Here is a 22055-nt window from a genome sequence, read left to right on the forward strand (position 1 = left end):
CTTTGATCTATATACAATTTATTTTTATGTGTGGTATGAGGTAAAAGTACAATTTTATTTTTTCCACCTAAATAATTGACTGCCCTAGTACCATTTGTTAAATGATCCATATTTTTCTTCATCTATCTGTAATGTCACTTTTATCATTTATACACATGTATAGCTGAAAGTCCAGTACTTTGAGCACCTGATGTGAAGAGCTGACTCATTGGAAAAGACTCTGATGCTGGGAGAGATTGGGGGCAGGAGGAGAAGGGGACGGCAGAGAATGAGATGGCTGGATGGCATCACCGACTCGATGGACATGAGTTTGAAGGAACTCTGGGAGTTGGTGATGGACAGGGAGGCCTGGCGTGCTGCGATTCATGGGGTCACAAAGAGTCGGACACAACTGAGCGACTGAACTGAACTGAACTGATATATGTGTGCGAGAGAGATCGATCTTAGGTTCACTTTTCTGTTGTTTATTTTCTGTTTTTTAATCTTAACTAATATAACACTGATTGGATTTCTGTAGTTTTATGCAGAAGTACTGATAGCTAGGGGGGAAGTTCCTCCTTTCTCGTTCTTCAGGATTACTTAACTGTCCTTGGCCTCTTGTTTTTTCAAATGAACTTCAGGATCAACTTCTCAAGTTTCACAAAAAACCCTTTGATATTGGGATTTCAGTGTACTAACATTAATTTGAGAATTACCATCTTCATACATTGAGTCTTACCATCCATGAAAATGGGATATTGTTCCTTTCATTTAGGTCTTCTCTTATGCTCTTTAATACAGGTTTTCAATGTTCATTTTCTCTATAAAGCTCTGATAATATTTTCTTTAGATTTGTTTAGTTTTTGTTACTGTTATAAATAGGGTCATTTTTTAAATTAAAATTTTAAATTGGTTTATGGTATATAGCAATATTAATCTTTAATAACATTGTCAACATTGTATGATAGATTCATGTCTATTGAAATCTATTCTGTGGCCTAGTGCACAGCCAATTTTATAACTCTTCGTGTGTTCTTGAAAAGATTTTCTCTTTAACTCTGTGCAAGGTTTTGCATTTGTCTAGTAGGTCAAGCTGGAGAAGGCAATGGCACCCCACTCCAGTACTCTTGCCTGGAAAATCCCATGGATGGAGGAGCCTGGTGGGCTGCAGTCCATGGGGTTGCTAAGAGTCGGACACGACTGAGTGACTTCCCTTTTACTTTTCACTTTAATGCATTGGAGAAGGAAATGGCAACCCACTCCAGTGTTCTTGCCTGGATATCCCAGGGACGGGGGAGCCTGATGGGCTGCCATCTCTGGGGTTGCAGAGTCGGACACGACTGAAGTGACTTAGCAGTAGCAGTAACTTTTTTATTCCTAGTAATGTTTTGCCTTAAAGTATATTTTTTTCTGATGTTAATAGAGTTTTGCCAGTTTCCTGTTGGTTTATGGTATGAATAACATAGCAGTTAAGGATGTGTTTAGCAGCAACTAGTTTCTTAAGCAAATGTTAGGGAGTTGTTTGTTCTCAAATAACAAAATCAGAGAGAGATGTGGGTCCAGCAACAGCTGGTCCTTCCTTTTGCCTTTCACAGTGTGGCAACAGAAGTCATCATCTTTACATAATTGTATTAGTTTTGCCAAACATCAAAATGAATGATGTGTTCCCCAGAAGTGCACCAGGCATCCAGCATCATGCATCGAACCTGGACTGGGTTTCCTACATGATATTTTACATGTTTCATTGCCATTCTCACATCTGTAAAGTGGAAGGCAAAACTACTTGTCTAAGAAGTCATCATCTTGCTTGCTTCCCCCTGTAAGGGTTTGCAGGATGGGAGGCAGGGCGTGGGTGCAGGGGAGGGAGCAGATAATGGGAACAAGCTTTGTGGTAAGTGTTGCGTACGGTATAATACCTGGGTTAGAATCTATAAAATCTGTGTCCTGTGTTTGTAAGTGGTTTGCTATTTATACAGATTTTATGAAAGTTCTTTACTTACAAGACGGAATCTTTCTACAGTGCGAGTGACGGTTGCCTTTACCAACTGAAGTCACCTTCACAAAATGCTTACGGTCTTCCCTTTAGAGCCAGAGGCAGTGAAACGCTCAAGTCTCAGCACACCAAATGTCACAGTGACTAGTAAAGCACAATACACTCAAATCTCAAAGCATTAATGCAGACTGTATTTATCCTTGGCTCTCAGCATGTTGAGTTTTGTCTTGAGGAATAATTAGTATGTATATCTTCACAAGAAAATGCCATCATTTTTTTATAGTTTTCAGAAAACTGCTTAAATTTCAGTATTTTCTAGGAAATTTAACATCACTCTGTACCATTTGCTGGGGCATTGTCGAAGCCATCAGGTATCCCTTCTTACCTAGCAAATGTACTTCAGACTCCCCCTTCCTTTAACCCTTCCTCTGAAACTTTTAGTGCATCTGATTTCACCTCTAATCTTGTCCCAAACCATTAGGACAGGTCTATGGAACACAAACAGTCCTGTGGGTTTGCATTATAGCCTCCAACACCTACAAAGCAAGTTATTCTATTTCTGTTTTGTCCTTCAAATATGGTTAACCATATTTAGACAGTTTTACTGCTTCCCAGAGAACCACCAGAACAATATATTTATATACCTAATGTTTGATTTGTGTTAAAGGTTAACAGAGCATTTACTTACCTTATTCCATTCAGCCCTCCTTAGCCCAAGAATTAAAGAATTTCTGCCCCATAGATAAGAATGGAGCCTTCAGGGCTCAAACTATAATAAGAATGTAATTATGTCAGTGAAAGCAGGAGACTCTTTTAAAACATTAGAATAGTGTTATTTTGAATTATTAGGTTAAAGTGCAGTGCTAAGATAAATATTTATTGAATGACCACACTGTTAGTTGGGCATTTTCATTTAGACACTAAAACTGCTAATCCAATTTTGAATGCCCTTTTGTCATTAATCCTTGTCCTACACAATATTGTTAAACAGAAACCAGGTGTCTTTTCACTGCAGGACATAGAAAGTGTTTCTTGTATGAGATTAAGCATTGACTTTTTCATTTAAGTGCATGTGTGAATGTGTTTTACATTAGTCACCTAATAAATTTCATGCATTGCTTAATCATTGGATTCAAATATATGCATAAGAACTCTTGAGAAGGAAAAGTGTTTAGAAACTCTTATTAAGTATTCTGTTTCCACTGTTTTTACAGATTTTTTTCTATGTGATTTCTTTTTACATTTGACTGAAGTTATTCTCACTGTGCTCAGGCCCAATTTTCCCTCTCCTATCAAAAAGAGCCTTCTCTTTCTAACTAGTTTACCTTTACAACTTCTCATTTGAAGACCCACTTTTCTTTATTCTCCACACAATAATCCTAATTTTCTTTTTGTTCCTTACATTTTTCCATTCCTTAGTTATTTCATTGGTCCTCTGAGCCATAAAACTCCATCTTAAACTTGAATTTCTTTAAACTATTTTAATTATGTTATCATGTCTGTTTATAAATTTGAATTAATGAAGTCAAATTTAGGTTTCATTGTGTTTTAAGTGTTCTAAAATAATATTTCAGCCATGGAAACAAAGAAGTCTTTTCCTGCCGAGGAATAAAATTAGCAGTGGATTGGTTTTTGGAAAGAGGCCACAAGGACATCACCGTCTTTGTTCCTGCTTGGAGGAAAGAGCAGTCCCGGCCTGATGCGCTTATTACAGGTGAGCCCGTGAGCTTCCGAGCACACCTGAGCCAGCGTCTCACTGAATAATCCGTGCGTCTGCCACAGTTTACTCAGTCCCTTGGTGGGACATTATTTTCTAGTTTAAAAATTATCTGGTTATGTAAACTAAACGGTAATTCTTGCTACTTAAGCCATTTTTTTTTTTTTTTACTTTGCAACTTTTTACTTCAAATTTTGTAAAAATTCTGACCTTTAGAGACATGCTAGGAGTCAGGAGGCCTAGATTCAAATTCATGGCACTTTGAGCAGCACACTGACCCTTCTGGGCTCCAGTTTTCTCATCTGCTGTATGAAACTAGGCAATAATCAAAAGACCCTGATGCTGGGAAAGATTGAAGGCAGGAAGAGAAGGGGACAACGGAGGATGAGATGGTTGGATGGCATCACCGACTCAATGGACATGAGCTTGAACTCCAGGAGATAGTGAAGGATAGGGAAATCCGGCATGCTGCAGTCCATGGGGTCACAAAGAGTCGGACATAACTTAGCGACTAAATAACAACAGTGACTACAGATCAAAAAAGACCCTAGGGTCATCCTGTCTGGTGTCAAGTAGAGGAAATGATTCAATCCCAATAAAATATCCATGTTTTGCATTATCTTGTAATTTTTAAATGTATGAGTTTCAGGCAGAGGTGTCCCCTGTAACTGTTAATTATTGCTGCTCAACATTTTGCTCCAGTCAGTGGTTCTCAAATAGCATTCAACCCTTCCTGCCCCTTTCTGCACCTAACATTAACAAAACTGAGGAACCTGTGTGAAGGAAGCTACACTCTTCAAATAAAAAACCAATGGAGTGACCACCCACCGTGTACTCCAAGGGAAGTTTAAGACTTTATTTTTCTCTATAATTATTAAATTAGAATAAGAACCCGTAGACAAGTTATGATGGAGCCCATAGTCATGGAATCGGACCCTAGCCTATATAAACTGTGAGTTCCCTGGTGGCTCAGAGGATAACGCATCTGCCTGCCATGTGGGAGACCTGGGTTCAATCCCTAGGTTGGGAAGATCCTCTGGAGAAGGAAATGGCAACCCACTCCAGTATTCTTGCCTGGAGAATCCCATGGACAGAGGAGCCTGGCGGGCTACAATTCACGGGGTCGCAAAGAGTCGGACACGACTGAGCAAGTTCACTTTCACTTTCACTATATAAACTGTAAAGTGGGAAGGGTGGGCATAATTCAGTCAGCAGTCCCAAGACACTGGATAACTCTTTGGAAAAAATATGCATATTTAGATCTTTATCTTACACCATATAACAATAAATTGCAGATGGTTGAAGAATTAATTGTCAAAAATCTCCATCAGAGATGATAAATAGTCTTTGAATGGCTAGGTTAGACCTTCCTAAATTTAAAAGTTTTAGAAGAAATTATGACAGGAAAGATAGATTTAATTGGATCAAACTTCTGTATTTCAGAAAATTTTCTTGAAAATAAGCAAGAAAAATACAACAAATAAACAAAGAATCCACATCCATAACATAAAAAGAACTCTTACACATTGATACAAACAGTGCACATTGATAAAAACAGTATATTTGGAAGAATGCAAATGCCAAACAAGAGGGGAAAATTGTTCAACCTCATTAGTAAATAAAGAAATGCAAATTTAAGTGACTTTTTTTTAAACCCATAAAATTAGCAGAGATTAAAAACTTGATAATACTCAGTGCCTGGAGGGAGTTACTTGTACACTGCTATGGAAACATAGATGTTACAACCTTTCTGGAAAAGTTTGGTCTTAAAACATTAATACTTGAATCTACTAGTCCCCCTTCTAGGAATAATGCCCCAGAAAATAAACAAAGGTACAGGAAAAATTTTTGACCACAAAGACATCCAGTGCAATATTACTTATAATAGAAAAAAAAATGGAAATAAACCATACATTAATTATAAAAATGGCTTAGTAAATAAATACATATCTATATGATAGAATATGTAGTATTAGAATATCTGGGCAGAATTTTTAATGATCTCAGGGAATGCTCTTTTACTTTAAGGCAGGTTTTGTTATTTTATGGGTGTGTGACATATACGTACATACATAATACACACATATAGAAGGAAAAAATACATAGAAAATGATTAGAAGGAAATATGCCAAAATATTAACAGTAATTGCCTCTGGGTCATTTCTTATGAAGTCTTGTTTTCTCCCTGCTTCTTAGTACTTTTTCTTTCCCAAATTTTGACAGGAAACTATAATGCATTAATAATCAGGGGGAAGATAAACTGAAAAAGAAAAAGCAATATTTAAACGTATAAATGAAAGCTTCTTGAGTGTGAAAGGAATATGAGATCCAAAAGAAGGGAAAATGGTAATACTCAGTGTGAGATGTGGCTGAGTTTAATCTTTCAGATACTAGCACATCAGGTCTCTGGAGCTCATCAGTATGCAGTTTACTTTGTGAAATGTGTACCACTATTGTCAGAGGCTCTTAGGTGTTTTCTCCTCCAGGTAATAATTCTCTTGACTAAAACCATCAACAAGGTAATAACTAGTAAGTTGAATTGTCCAGTCTTTTTTCACTATACCAAAAAAAGAAACTTGATAAGAAATATTTATGCCAGGTTGAATGACTCACAAGCTGGAATAAAGATTTCCAGGGGAAATATCAACAACTTCAGATATGCACATGATACCACTCTAATGACAGAAAGCAAAGAGGAACTGAAGAGCCTCTTGATGAAGGTGAAAGAGAAGAGTGGAAAAACCTGGCTTAAAACTCAGCATTCAGAAAACGAAGATCATGGCATCCAGTCCTATCACTTCATGGCAAATAGATGGGGAAAAAGTGGAAACAGTGACAGACTTTATTTTCTTGGGCTCCAAAATCACTACAGTGGTAACTGCAGCCATGACATTAAAAGATGCTTGCTCCTTAGAAGAAAAGCTATGACAAACCTGGACAGCGTATTAAAAAGCAGAGACATCACTTGGCCAACAAAGGTCCATGTAGTCAAAGCTATAGTTTTTCCAGTAGTCATGTACAGGTGTGAGAGTTGGAACATAAAGAAGGCTGAGTGCTGAGGAACTGATGCTTTCAAATTGTGGTGCTAGAGAAGATGACTGAGAGTCCCTTAGACAGCAAGGAGATCAAATTAGTCAATCCTAAAGGAAATCAACCCTGAATATGCATTGGAATGATTGATGCTGCAGCTCCAATACTTTGGCCACCTATTGCAAAGAGCCAACTCATTGGAAAAGACCCTGATGGTGGGAAAGATTGAGGGGAGGGGCAGAAGAGGGGGACAGAGGATGAGATAGTTGAATGGCATCACTGACTCAATGGACATGATTTTGAGCAAACTCTGGGAGAAAGTGAAGGAGAGGGAAGCCTGGCATGCTGCAGTCCATGTGGTCACAAAGAATCGGACAGGACTTAGTGGCTGAAACAACAGCAAGAAATATTGTAAAGTTTTCAGATACAGATTCAAGCTTGCTCTTTAGCTGGGCTTCCACTGATTGAACAGATATTAAACAAATGAGCACAAGACTGTTATCAAGTACTGTGCTAGGAACTAGAGATTCAATTAACTTACCAGCTAGACTGAATTCATATTTATTTAAGTAAGGACTATTTATCCTAATTAATTATCACTAATTATCTTCCTAATTAGTGTCCTTTTAACCTTCTTTGGCTGGTAAAGAAATTCAAATTAAGCAAGATGGTGATGACTTTTAGGCAACCATCCTACTCCTCCAGTCACTTCCAGGATCCAGGCACATCGTACATGAGTAAACCCTCCCACAGATAAAGGGCCATGGATTATGCATGAACAGGGCATAAACTGGACAGTGAATAAACTGGAAGACCTCAGAATACACTTCTTTAACTAGCTTCCGTATTCCTTTCACAGTCATTTATTGAGTATTCTTATCTGAGTCCTGATGATGGGTACACTGATAAATGAGATGTCAAGGGGCATCTCAAAATGTTTGTAGGGGGCACACACAATAACTATAACATGGCAAATCCTGTGGCTGAGACTGGGCTTTTTATTTTGTTTTGGTTTTCTATCATTTTCAAAAGAGATCAAAAATTACCTGCATCTATTAAGGATTAGATCTGATAGACAAGAGTGCCTGATGAACTATGGATGGAGATTCATGACATTGTATAGGAGACAGGGAGCAAGACCATCCCCAAGAAAAAGAAATGCAGAAAAGCAAAATGGCTGTCTGAGGAGGGCTTACAAATTGTTGTGAAAAGAAGAGAAGCAAAAAGCAAAGGAGAAAAGGAAAGATACACCCACCTGAATGCAGAGTTCCAAAGAATAGCAAGGAGAGATAAGAAAGCCTTCTTCAGTGATCAGTGCTAAGAAATAGAGGAAAAGTATAGAATGGGAAAGACTAGATATCTCTTCAAGAAAATTAGAGATACCAAGGGGACATTTCATGCAAAGATGGGCTCGATAAAGGACAGAAATGGTAGGGACCTAAGAGAAGCAGAAGATATTAAGAAGAGGTGGCAAGAATACACAGAAGAACTGTACAAAAAAGATCTTCACAATCCAGATCATCACAATGGTATGATCACTGACCTAGAGCCAGACATCCTGGAATGTGAAGTCAAGTAGGGCTTGGGAAGCATAACTATGAACAAAGCTAGTGGAGGTGATGGCATTCCAGTTGAGCTATTTCAAATCCTGAAAGATGATCCTGTGAAAGTGCTGCACTCAATATGCCAGCAAATTTGGAAAACTCAGTAGTGGCCACAGGACTGGAAAAGGTCAATTTTCATTCCAATCCCAAAGAAAGGCAATGCCAAAGAATGCTCAAACTACCACACAATTGCACTCATCTCGCAGGCTAGTAATGCTTAAAATTCTCCAAGCCAGGCTTCAATAATACGTGAACCGTGAACTTCCAGATGTTCAAGCTGAATATTTAGAAAGCAGAGGAAACAGAGATCAAATTGCCAACGTCCGCTGGATCATCGAAAAAGCAAGAGAGTTCCAGAAAAACATCTATTTCTGCTTTATTGACTTTGCCAAAGCCTTTGACTGTGTGGATCACAATAAACTGTGGAAAATTCTGAAACAAATGCGAATACCAGACCACCTGACCTGCCTCTTGAGAAACCTATATGCAAGTCAAGAAGCCACAGTTAGAACTGGACATGGAACAACAGACTGGTTCCAAATAGGAAAAGGAGTATGTCAAGGCTGTATATTGTCACCCTGCTTATTTAACTTACATGCAGAGTACATCATGAGAAACGCTCGGCTAGAAGAAGCACAAGCTGGAATCAAGATTGCCAGGAGAAACATCAATAACCTCAGATATTCAGATGACACCACCCTTGTGGCAAAAATGAAGAAGAACTAAAGAGCCTCTTGATGAAAGTGAAACAGGAGAGTGAAAAACCTGGCTTAAAACCCAACATTCAGAAAACTAAGATCATGGCATCTGGTCCCATCACTTCAGGCAAATAGATGGTGGAAACAGTGCCCAAAATCACCGCAGATGGTGATTGCAGCCATGAAATTAAAAGACGCTTACTCCTTGGAAGGAAAGTTATGACCAACCTAGCTAGATAGCATATTAAAAAAGAGAGACATTATTTTACTAACAAAGGTCCATCTAATCAAAGCTCTGGTTTTTCCAGTAGTCATGTGTGGATGTGAGAGTTGGACTGTAAAGAAAGCTGAGTGCTGAAGAATTGAAGCTTTTGAACGGTGGTGTTGAAGAAGACTCTTAAGAGTCCCTTGGACTGCAAGGAGATCCAACCAGTCCATCCATCCTAAAGGAGATCAGTCCTGAATGTTCATTGGAAAGACTGATGTTGAAGCTGAAACTCCAATACTTTAGTCACAAGATGCAAAGAACTGACTCACTGGAAAAGACCCTGATGCTGGGAAAGACTGAAGGCAGGAGGAGAAGGGGACGACAGAGGATGAGATGGTAGGATAGCATCACTGACTCAATGGACATGAGTTTGAGTAGGCTCCAAGAGTTGGTGATGGACAGGGAGGCCTGGCGTGCTGCATTCCATAGGGTGGCAAAGAGTCAGATACTACTGAGCGACTGAACTGAACTGAACTGATTAGTTGAAAGACACAGTGTTTAGTGAGAGCTTTCTGAACACTGTGCTAGGTGCTTTCACACCTGATAACTCATTGATTCCTCACAGCCTATAAACAGCATTTGAGAACATAAAGAAGCAGGCTCAGTAAGACTACAGTTGCTAGATAGAGTGGCAGAACCTGAGATTTATCCATGAGTTCTGAACTCTGAACACTCATACTTCTACTTCTCTGCTACTTTTCTAAACCAAAGTTCTGGTCCTGAAGTCATTTTGTCTCATGACAAAACTCATTTTGACATCATGAAATCTACATGCCAAGTTGACCCATGTCACCTCTCCATCCCCTATACTCTGCTCATACTTCCGTTGTGGCAGTTACAAACCCAGCTTGCCCAGTCTACATGCTTGCCCAGCCCAATAACTGAGGCCTCCTTGAGGAGAGAATGTTCTTCATTTTGGACATTATTGACAGCACAGCACATACCATAGAGTAGGCATGTAGTGATTATCCACTTAAAAGAGAAATTTTTCAGAAATCAGTAACTCCAGTTAGTAAGCACTGAGGAGAAGTGGGCCTTTTTTAAAAAAATATTATGACGTCTGTCAGCTCATACCCAGCACTTTGTGCTAGAACTTAACAATGGTGGGAAGTCTGGGATTGAAAGAGCTAAAGTATGATGAAGGCATGGTGAGGAGACAGTTTTATCATTAGTCAAAATATGAGCTCTGCTACCTTTAAAAAAACAAAAACAAAAAAACCCAAAACACTAACAAGTCAGTAGAGTTTGAAAGTGTGTGCCAACCAAAGAGAAAATGAGCATTCCCCTACCTGTCCATTTTTAATCAATGGCTGTTTTCCCCATGTAATCACTTCTCATTTCTTGCTCAGTCCAGCCCCACAAGACAGCTGGTCTTTGTTAGTACCTGTCTCAACAGGAAAGGACACAGAACACAGAATGGCCTTGTCCAGAACAGCACTTGTGACTTCACCGCCTCCTTGCTCTTTGAAACTTTTGAAGACCCTTCCCTTTGCTAGCTCGACGTCTTTACTTCTCAAACTCTGCCACCATCATCACATCCACTAGTTAGAAAAACAGCACCACAAAATAAACATGGGGGAAAGAATCTGTTGCTCAGACGTGAACCCACCACAACTGCTTTGTTAGGACAGTGTCGTGCTAGGGGCGTGTGAGAAGCTAGTTCACTGTGTAGAACTGGTGGCTCCAGCTGTCAAAGAAAAGTTTTATGTGATGAAAATCAGACTTTGTTCAGTCATGTTTCAGTTTTATGCTTTTTTTTTTTAAGATTTAAACTTTTCATGTTTTTTAGGTTTGCTTTGTTTGGCTTTTTTTAAACCTTCTTTTAATTGAAAATCCTGAAGGAAAACTGTTACTGGGAGCTACAAATTTGCTCCATCTACAAACTATAAATCATAACCCCTAATTAAATGGGTGCATGCATCCAGTTCATGTTATAAAAACTGACTTTGTATGAAAGTTGTGAGATGTGTTTTGCATGTTTTTATTACTGAAAATCCTACCCTGATTATTCTTGCAGATCAAGAAATCCTACGTAAATTAGAGAAGGAAAAAATCCTGGTGTTCACGCCTTCGCGACGAGTGCAGGGGAGGCGAGTGGTGTGCTATGATGACAGGTTCATTGTGAAACTGGCCTTTGAGTCGGATGGTATAATTGTGTCCAATGATAACTACAGGGATTTGGCAAATGAGAAACCAGAATGGAAAAAGTTCATAGATGAGCGATTATTAATGTACTCATTTGTCAATGACAAGTAAGTAAAACCACTTACAGTAACACTGCTTCCCTGCAAATCTAAGTATCCCTGGTAGCAGGCTATAGGCTTGTCTTTTTGCCACTGACCAGACCTAAGACAGTTTCTTCCAACTATTGATGTCCCCACTCATCCTCAGTGGGAGTCAGAAAATGGCAGAGTCCTGCCTCAGGAGGCCCTGTGTGAGATGCAGGCTGCCCTGAGTGACTGACATGTGGAGGCTGGCCACCTTCAGAGGATGCAAATGTGCAACACACTGACCACCAGAACACTGCCTTTCAAAATCTACTTTAGAGCATTGAGAGCTTATTTAAATATAAGATTTTTAAAAAATATTGTAGCAATGTAAAACTATTCATGATTAAATTGATAATGGACATATGATATGCACAAAGATGTCAGGTCAACTGTATTTACCAATATGTGGGAAAAGCTCACCTGTTGATAATCAAAAATGAAAATTAAATCTACAAAGAGTATATTTTTCACCCATTTAATTCACAAAATTAAAAAACATATTTTTGTATATGCCTTATGCTGTTATCACTGGAGAAGGAAATGGCAACCCACTCCAGTATTCTTGCCTGGAAAATCCCATGGATGGAAGAGCCTGGTAGGCTACAGTCCATAGGGTCGCAAAGAGTCGGACGTGACTGAGCAACTTCACTTCACTTCACTATGCTATCTATTAAAGACATAATGAAACTGATAAATTTGGGTATGGTTTAGCAGAAGTCTTAAAAATACCCTCTCAAAGCAATGGTCTCATTTCTTGGAATATATAATGAGGGAAAAAGGAAGATCAAAAATGTTCACTTCTGTATATTTATAATTGCAAAAATTCAAAGACAACTAAAGATACAATACAGAAATCAGTTAATTGCGGTACATCTCCTAGTGGAATATTATTCAGCTATTCAGAAACATGGGGAAATATTTGTTAAAAAGCAAAGTATAAAATTGCATTTGTGCTTGTAAAGTGCTGTGTACATAGAGGAAAATAACTAAAATGCAACACATAATGGAGAATAATTGTATTAAGATTGTAGGATTGAGTGTTTGTCTTCCATTTTTAAACTTTTAATATTACCATATTATGTGTATAATAGTAAACATCATAGTTGCTCAATGGTATTACTCAGGCATGTTAACACTCCCTTAGGAGTTGACACATTATTCACATTTTACAGGTAAACATGTGGTTTATTTCATGTTCAGTAACATAACTAGTAATAGAAATCCTCAGTCACCTCTTGACAGTATTCATGCCATGAATTCTTGCTTCGATTGGACAGTTGATCTAAGATAATAAGTTTATTTCCTTAAGATCTTTTCTATCTCAGCTAAGAAGTAACCTTGTTATAGTGGGAAGAGAATGAATGTGGAGTTAGACAAATTGAATCTTGGTTATACCATGTGAACTGAGATAAAAATACTTAGTTCATCTAAGCCTAAGTTAGAAAAGTGTAATCACCTGTGAAATGGAACTAATTCTTCAAGGGATTATTGCTGGGATGAGATGCAGTGATGTGTGCAGGGCATCTGACACATGCTAGGGGTCTGGGTCGTTTCAGTCTGCCTGATCCTCTCTCCCACCTCTCCCTTCTGTCCTTCAGCAGCTTCTCCTGGCTCCCACCTGCCTCATATTGCTTCGCAAGATTAATGTTCTTAAAGCCTGTTGTAAAATGCCATTGTGATCATTTTCTTAAGTCCTTACAAAATCCCGTGAGAAAAGGAAGAATTAATTAGAACATGCTAGGCCCAAAACTTGTTTGAATTAAATGCAAGTTCAGCTTGAAACATTTTAATTTTGTTTTCATTAAGAAAACTTTTTGTACTGATTTTTTTTATCCTATAAATGTTGAATCAAAATATTTGGATTAAAATCTCAAAATAAATACCTTAGGGTGAATATTCTTTACACTCTGTCTTTAGAACTAAATTGTCAACCTTCTACTTTAGATATAATTTTGTATTATGTCCATGACAGGTTCATGCCTCCAGATGACCCTCTTGGCAGACATGGCCCAAGCCTGGATAATTTTCTAAGGAAGAAACCTATTGTTCCTGAACACAAAAAGCAGCCTTGTCCATATGGTAACTTTCTTTATAGTATCTAATAAATGCCTTTAAGTAGCTCAAATGGTAAAGAATCTGCCTGCAATGCAGGAGACCGGGTTCAATCCCCACGTCAGGAAGATCTCCCAGAGAAGGGAATGGCCACCCACTCCAGTATTCTTGCCTGGAGAATGCCATGGACAAAGGAGCCTAGTGGGCTACAGTCTGTGGGGTCACAAAGAGTCGGACACACTGAGCGACTACACTTTCAGTTTTTTTCACTTTAAAGCACAATATTAAACATTTGTTATTAAAAATAAACATAAAATTTTGGATGGCATATAGTATGCGGTTCTTTTGAATGTAATTAAATTAAAAAAATAATAATTGTTTTTACCTAGTTGGGTTCAGTGTATAGTCATTTCCCCTGAAATTAAAGCACTGTTCTAAAAACTCAGATAAATTCTACATGAAGTTAGTTTCCAGGTAGATAAAAACTTGGAGTTCTTCCATCTAGCTGCATATCAGATTAGAGTGGCTTTATCACATCACAGCAGCACATTTTGCTCTGCAAAACAAAATGTCCTACCTGACTGCAGAGTTGTACTGGAAGAGGAGAGGCGGGTAGGAGTTGAGGACGTGAAAGGAATTATTACTCAGTCAGCTGACTTTCTTATTGCTCTTGATAGCACTGACATGGGAAGACTGAAAGGTGGCATTTCTCAGAAGCAGGGAGCAGAGTGGCCTTGAGCACAGCTCCCATTCCTGCGCTTGCTTCTTTCTTAAAAGTGCCACACTGAGTGTTTAGGATCTGGCGGAATGCTCCTTTGCCTAATTGATTTTACTCTTCATAGGAAAGAAGTGTACCTATGGACACAAGTGCAAATATTATCATCCGGAAAGGGGCAGTCAGCCTCAGCGGTCAGTGGCTGATGAGCTGCGTGCCATGTCCAGAAACACAGCGGTCAAAACTGCGAATGAAGGAGGACTGGTGAAAAGCAACAGCGTCCCCTGCAACACTAAGGGCGACAGCACTTCTGATGTCAAGCGAGGTGCTCCAAAGAGGCAATCAGACCCAAGCATAAGGACTCAAGTCTACCAGGACTTAGAGGAAAAGCTTCCCACCAAAAACAAACTGGAAACCAGGTCTGTACCTTCCTTAGTTAGTATACCGGCTACTTCTACCGCCAAACCCCAAAGCACTACATCTTTAAGCAATGGCCTTCCATCTGGAGTTCACTTCCCACCTCAGGATCAAAGACCACAGGGGCAATATCCTCCGATGATGATGGCAACCAAAAATCATGGAACGCCAATGCCTTATGAACAGTATCCAAAATGTGACTCGCCCGTCGACATTGGATATTACTCCATGTTGAATGCGTATTCAAATCTGAGCATCTCAGGCCCACGGAGCCCTGAAAGGCGTTTCTCGTTAGACACAGATTACAGGATCAGCTCTGTCGCCTCTGACTGCAGCAGTGAAGGGAGCCTGAGCTGCGGGAGCAGTGACTCATACGTGGGGTACAACGACCGCCCCTACGTCAGCTCCCCCGACCCGCAGCTGGAAGAGAACCTCAAGTGTCCGCACATGCACCCTCACGGCCGCCTTAACTCCCAGCCCTTCCTGCAGAGTTTCCACGACCCCTTAACCAGAGTGCAGAGTTACAGTCACGAAGAACCAAAGTACCATCACAAGCCTCCGCTCCCGCACCTAGCCGTGCGCCTGCAGCACCCGGCCGTGGGCGCGCGGTCCAGCTGTCCCGGCGACTACCCGTCCCCGCCCGGCTCGGCACACGCCAAGGCGCCGCACCTCGGGCGCTCCCTGGTGGCCACAAGGATAGACAGCATCTCCGACTCGCGGCTCTACGACGGCTCTCCGTCCAGGCCGCGGAAGCCCCACGCCCGCCAGGAAGGGCTGGGCGGCTGGGACCGGCAGAGCTACGGGCTGGACGCGTACGGCTATCGGCAGACATACTCCCTGCCCGATAACCCCACGCAGCCGTGCTACGAGCAGTTCACCTTCCAGAGCCTCCCCGAGCAGCCCGAGCCCACCTGGCGTGTCCCATACTGCGGCGCGCCGCCTCCGGACCCCCCCAGGTACCAGGACAGCCGAGAAAAGGTCTTCGTCAACCTGTGCAACATCTTCCCGCCGGACCTGGTGAGACTTGTCATGAAGAGGAACCCTCACATGACAGACGCCCAGCAGCTGGCTGCAGCCATTCTAGTGGAGAAATCACAGCTGGGCTATTGAAAGATGATGCATCTTTGTGGTGTTTAGTAGTTTTTTTTTGTTCAGCTTAAACGCTGAGGGAGGTTTGCTACAATAGCACATGTGATCTCCTTCTCAGCAAGGAGGTTATATAGTATCCATTTTTGTGAAATACTGTATCATGGAATCTGTATGTATAGCCCCACATAGTGGAAGTATCACGGGATTGCTTTACATTCAAACATTTTTTTTTTAAACATTTCCTTTTTAAAGCTATATATCCTTGGCTGGAAATTTTTCCAGTTTATTAGATGTATCTGTGATCTTTGATATTAATCTTTGGTGCATCAGGGGTTTATATGCAGCACTTTTTATCTTTGTTTCATGTTTTATTAACTTGGTGTTTGTCTATCACTTGCAAGCAATTACAATACCTTCAGAATGTTGAACATTGGACTAGACCTAGCAGACTGTTTTTTCAAGCCAAGCTTAATTGGGGTCTTTTACAGCTTTTTAAGTTATTTTTATTTGGGGAAAGTGGGCTTCTTTGTGTTATAATCATTATTTATAGAAACAAAGATATACTACAGCACTGACTTTATATTTTAAACAAAATGTAAGTTACAAGTTTATGTTGAAATGGGTAACAGTATATATTAGAATGATTTACAATATGGCACTTTTCATTGTTCTATTTTCGTTTGGATTTTTTGTGTTAAGTAATTAGTTAATTTAATATGGTTGACTTAAAGGAAAGCAGATGCAATCAATGGAAAAACTCGTTTCCATTTTTTATATATAAAAAAGGCAAAAGCCGTTAACTGTTACAGTATAGAGCTTTGTTATCCAGCTATGATGTGCTTCTAGACAGTAGAAATGGAATTGAATTCCTAGACTTCCATTAACTTGTATTTTTTAATGTGTTTGTTTGTCTTTTTGTTTGGGGGCACAACAATACTGGATAAAATAACCCTTTTGCAGTACTTGCCTGTTTTTAATGAATCTAATTATTCTCAATGCAACTTTTATATTTAATATACTCTTTAGCTGTCCTGCTATTTATCAAGGCTGGCCTGAGGTGGTTTTATGTGTTGAGGATATGCAACATTTGTTGATACTGCACTATAGAAATGGTGATGGAGGAGTTGTAAATGGTAACTTAAAATTTTTGTAAGATACTGTATATTTTCCATTTTCCTGAAGGTAATTTTTTTGGGGGGCCTGTCATATTATTAAGGCCAGATTCTTGCCACAAATAGTGTAGTTTTAGATACAGACTGAAGTCTGTTCTTGTATTAGTAAGGGATATTTCTGGTTTCAAAGTCATGGGTTTTGCTGAGTGTGGATTCGTTTCTGTTGTTGGTTAGAAGAGAGATGTTGCAATCCGTGGCAGATAGTTGTGGGACTGACATGAGGACTTCACTGTTGCCTCCAGTTTTTGAATTTTGCTTAGTTTAACAGACTCATTCTGAGCTGTTTCTGGAGTCTGCCTAGATGCCATGGTTATCCTGATTATTCTACATGCTACAGTTTGAAGTAAAGCCCTGAAAAACCAGAAAGTACCTTTTACTGTTGATACAAATTGTATCTTTTTAACTATAAGAACTATTTTGATTTGTAGATCTAGTTAAAACACAAATGTGTAACTCCGATTAGACTTTTGGGCAACATTTTATCCCTTATTTAAATACAAATTTTTAAAGTAAAATCGAAGTCTAGAATAGGGTAGAAAATAAAAGTAACAATTTAGGTAAATAAAAGTGTCTGTCTTATAGTTTTATATATTAAAATATATTAAATGAATTTATTGGCATTTTCTTTCTCCTAAAACTTACCTAGCGTGAACTTAAAATAAAGGTAAAATGCTGCCTGAAAATAACGTCCAAGCACCTTTGACTAGTACAACATTTTCACTACTCGTGTGACACTGTGTGTCACATGAAGTAGGATTTGGGTTACAGTAAATGCTTCTAAAAGGCATTGTGCATATTGACATATCCAATAATCTGAACCGTGTTCAGCAAACCTAATTCAGGAAAGTGGGGTTCAAGTCGCTGCTGCCGCCTGCGAGGTGAGGTGCCCCTCGCTGCGCCTGCAGAGGATATGGGCGCTGCCGCACACCCCTGCCGCAGCGCCCTCTGAGCGACCTGCTCACTTGTGAAATCGTTCTCCTGATTTTCTCGGTCACTCTCTGTAAACAAGTTTAATGTAGACGTTAACCCAGTGCCAAAAGTAGGGTTACAAATGTGGAGTACCTTTCATTTCAGTCTTCTAAGCTTGCTTTTTTTTTTTTTAAAGTATGAAATCATTTTTAAATTGTACATGTAGGTTTTGCTTCCATTTTCTTAAGTTTTAGCATTTGAATTGTTTGAAGATTTTGCCAAACTTTATTACTTTTCTTAAATGAGCTCTTAGATGAAATGTATAGCACACCCTTTAATTTGACCTCCTAATGTCTGTAGCTAACCATCTGTCATTGCTTCCTGGATTTTAGACTATGGCAAAACAGTGGAGCTTGCCCCTGCCTGTCCTGACGTGACTAGCTCTGAGTAGCCACACTGAAATCCTTCAGTGTAATTGACTGCAAGTTAAGAAGTAGCAGTTTTCTTATGTCGAGGCAATCTGTACTCCTCTCCATTTTTTGGAAGCACTGATGTTGCTTTTGGAGCTTAAGAATGAGATACAGCAATTTGGCTGACTTGAGATACAGCAATTTCTTAATTATCTAAAGCAATAAGTAAAAGGATCCATCATTAAATTCAGAGCTCATCTCAGAACTTCATTTTAGCCAAAACTTTCACTTTAATCATATCTTCAGACTCACTAACAAATAACCGGAGAGAGGTATATTAGTAAATAATGAAACTGCCAATGGTGGTCAGCTGACAGAAGAGGAGGGATTCAGACTGGAATATTCTGCCCTGAGTAATTGACAGTTGACTGGACTTTACACAGTAACTAGCCGGTTTGTTGTCTCTGTGTCTTACTACAGAGGGAGTTGTACTCAACTGGCCAAATTCTGGCCCTTAGTATTTCCTCCTTTCTTGCATGCGATACCTAAGTTTTCAGTCTCCTTTATATGATCCCTGTATCCTGATAGAGTGTGTCACTGACCTAAACATTTGAAAGAAATGTACACCAGTATAAAATATTTGATACTGGTAGAAACTTGAACTTTGTGTTTTTATGAAAATTCATTTATGAGAATATGTAATATAACTAAAAAGAGTGTTTTATATATATATATACATACACGCATACACATTTGTTAAGAAGTATTAAAAATGTAAGAATGTTACTCTTTTGATGGCTAACTTTTCCTTAATTGAACTGTTTCTTTGAGTTGTGGACGACCAAGTCTGGAGTCTGGATGACCAATGATAAGATTTAGAACCACTTGAATGGAAAGCAACTCTTTACTGGCTTTATTCCTGATATTTTTAAAGAATTATTTTAATAATTTTAATAGAATGTGTAATTTTAAAACACACAAAAAACTTAAAGTAGTATTGCTTATACAGATAATTATTTAACATGTCTTTTATGGATGTATCTATATGTATATAGACAGTAATATATTTATAAAATAAATATACTTTATGTTGTAGTTGTTGTAATAGATGGGAGGATGGATGGCTCTGGATATGTCTGTGTGTGTTTTGAAAACTCGAGCTGTTTTTCCCCTGACTTAATGGCAATTACCCTAAGGGATATTTGCTTTTCATTATTCTTCTTGCTACTCAGCTTCCTTATTCAAGATAAATAGGATGTACAGTTTCCTGGCCATTCTTTTAGATGTGGCTCATCCATTTTATTATCATCCAGCTCCTGGAGAATTTCTGAGTGACCTAAAATCAAACAGATTATGGCTGGAGAGATCAGTTGTGTTCCAAATATGTTAAACACGGAAATTCAGCTAGTATGTTGAGTTTCCTTGTTATACACCGAGAAAGCAGAGTGTCAATAACAGTAGAGAAGTAAATGCATTATTTTATATTGGTCTGGGAAACCCTGCAGGGCAAGGGTTGACAAACTTTTTCTGTAAAGGATAGGATAGTAAATAATCCAGGCTTTGAGGATCACATGGTCTCTGTAAACCATTCCCCTCATCCCTTAAAGTGAAAGAAGCAGCCGCAGAAAATACATACATGAATGGGCATGGCTGTATGTCAGTTATATGCTCACAGAAAGGGGCTGCAGGCCAGATTTGGCCCAGGGGCCAGAGTTTGCTGATTCCTACCCTAGAGGGAGAAAAACAGGCATATTAAGCAGCAAATACTGATACACATTAAGAAATCATACTTATATTTCAGTTGGCATTCAAAGAAAATCCACTATTGATGACCTTAAAAAGATTTCTCAGATAGTCACATATTAAAAGCATCTTAATTCACTTATGTTTTCTGCCTGGTCACACCCATTATTTAGTAGAGATAATTTCTTGTTAACCATCCAAAAAAAGAATTCTGTAAAAAGATGTTTTAATAAATATTGGAATTTTTTCATGAACTTTATACTGATAAATGGGAATCCTTACCTACCTTTTGGTTTTTTAAGGGCCTCATGGACCAAAAAATTCTGTTGTATTTTGAAAATTAGCATATAATTAGCCATAAAATATTTTAAAGACTGCATTTATCAGTTACATTTTTCTGCTGGTTTTTGATTTCTAAAAAATGACAGATTGGCCCTTCTTTAAAAATGGTTTTAAAGATCAATATATTTTAAGTTTACATGCTGTAAATTTTATTCTGTAAAATTAAAAATTGTGACTAGTATAATTGTGAGTGCACTTGTTGTATTGTGAATCTCTTTATAAGAAACAAAATGTATACCTGCTTTCTCTATCCAAACCTCTAGTATAGATTTAAGACACCTTAGGACTGTCCTCAGTGAAATACTCTTAACAGGATCATGTATGGTTTTAAATTCATTGGAGTACACCACTGAGGGTGTTCATTCACAGTGGTTTGTAAATGATGTTAACATCATAAAATCACATCTGTTGGAACCCTAGTTTTGAATATTGTCATCCACTTAAGTTGCTATAGTTTCTTTTAAGATTGGAATATAACTCTAGTTTTAACGGGTGTTTACGGTTTTAAATGTTTGGGTTTTTTTTTTCCCTTAATGCCCTCTGTTAACCTGCTTTTTGCTTCTGTTACAATAACACTTTGTTATGTTGGGAGTGGCTTTTTCCCTAAAGCTCTTAGTCTTTCAGATTGAAAAACAGTTTAAGGTTTTGATCACTTGACAATTTGGCAGTAAAAAAAGAAATTCTGTGCGTGTTTCAGTTCAGTTTTATAGATAGTGTAAAATTTCATTTTTTAAACCATATACCGAATTTGCCAATTTTCTGTCTAGATATTTCAGATGAATAACAAATTGTTCATTTAAAGCTTTTGACCCCATTCTTGAAGCAACTTGTGCCTCAAGGGAAGATAACATTGAAGAACAATGGTTTGTTTTTATAAAGAATGTGTTTTAAATATGAAGACTTTCTTCATTTGGGGGAAATTATAAACATCTCATCTAATACAGAACACCCGTCAACGTGCACACTTCCACAAACATGCGGACATGACATTGCCAGTGAACCCAGTTATGGACTTTATCTTTTCCTTCTAGGTTTTATCCTCCCAAATCAGAGTCGTTTGCTGAGAGTAGAAATTCCAATTTGATCCTTCAAACTTATAAGAAAACAAGGCGAAGAATATGTTTAGAATAACCATCTGATGAATTCATGTGATTCTGTTTATTCTATGTCTGTTCTGTGTGTTTGTGTAGTGGGATTTTTACAGCTCCAAAAAAGCAGTATTTTAGACCTACCGGAAATCCATATCAAAACAGCTATGTGATTCTGCCTCTGAGAAAAAAATATATATATATTAAAAAACTCAGTTTTCTTATGGTGGTCTGTTTTTGTTTCTTGAAGAAACTGACATGCAGCAGCACGGAAGCCCCTAATGACAAGCGTCCTCCCCTCGCCCCATGGCCCGCCCGCCTGCCTGCAGCGCCTAGGACAGACACGTCCTCTGTAGCGTCAGCACACATTCAGTGTCAGTGTGTGTTAGAGCTGTGATTAATTCCTATGACGATCAGAATTAAATGCCAAAGACAACTAGTCCTACCTTATGGTTCTAATAATGTCCCATCATTGATTAACTCAGGCTGTTTGTGGCTTTGCCTTGAGGCTTCTTTATCACCTCTTGTAAATCTTTGTTGTAAAGGTCTTTCTGCATCT

General features: G+C 38.8%; 1 protein-coding gene across 2 annotated transcripts in view; it reads left to right on the top strand.

Moving 5' to 3' along the window:
- Nucleotides 1-21720, top strand: part of ZC3H12C (zinc finger CCCH-type containing 12C) — a 75868-nt gene extending 54148 nt beyond the window's left edge. For both annotated transcript variants that reach the window (XM_061440236.1, XM_061440235.1), the window contains exons 3-6: nucleotides 3547-3686; nucleotides 11307-11541; nucleotides 13532-13638; nucleotides 14454-21720. In XM_061440236.1, coding sequence (XP_061296220.1) covers nucleotides 3547-3686; nucleotides 11307-11541; nucleotides 13532-13638; nucleotides 14454-15853 — 1882 coding nt within the window. In that variant the 3' untranslated portion in view covers nucleotides 15854-21720. The remainder of the gene's footprint in view (nucleotides 1-3546; nucleotides 3687-11306; nucleotides 11542-13531; nucleotides 13639-14453) is intronic.
- The last annotated feature ends 335 nt before the right edge of the window (nucleotides 21721-22055 follow it).

Source organism: Bos javanicus, chromosome 15 (genome assembly GCF_032452875.1).
Source record: "Bos javanicus breed banteng chromosome 15, ARS-OSU_banteng_1.0, whole genome shotgun sequence".
Taxonomy (NCBI): domain Eukaryota; kingdom Metazoa; phylum Chordata; class Mammalia; order Artiodactyla; family Bovidae; genus Bos; species Bos javanicus.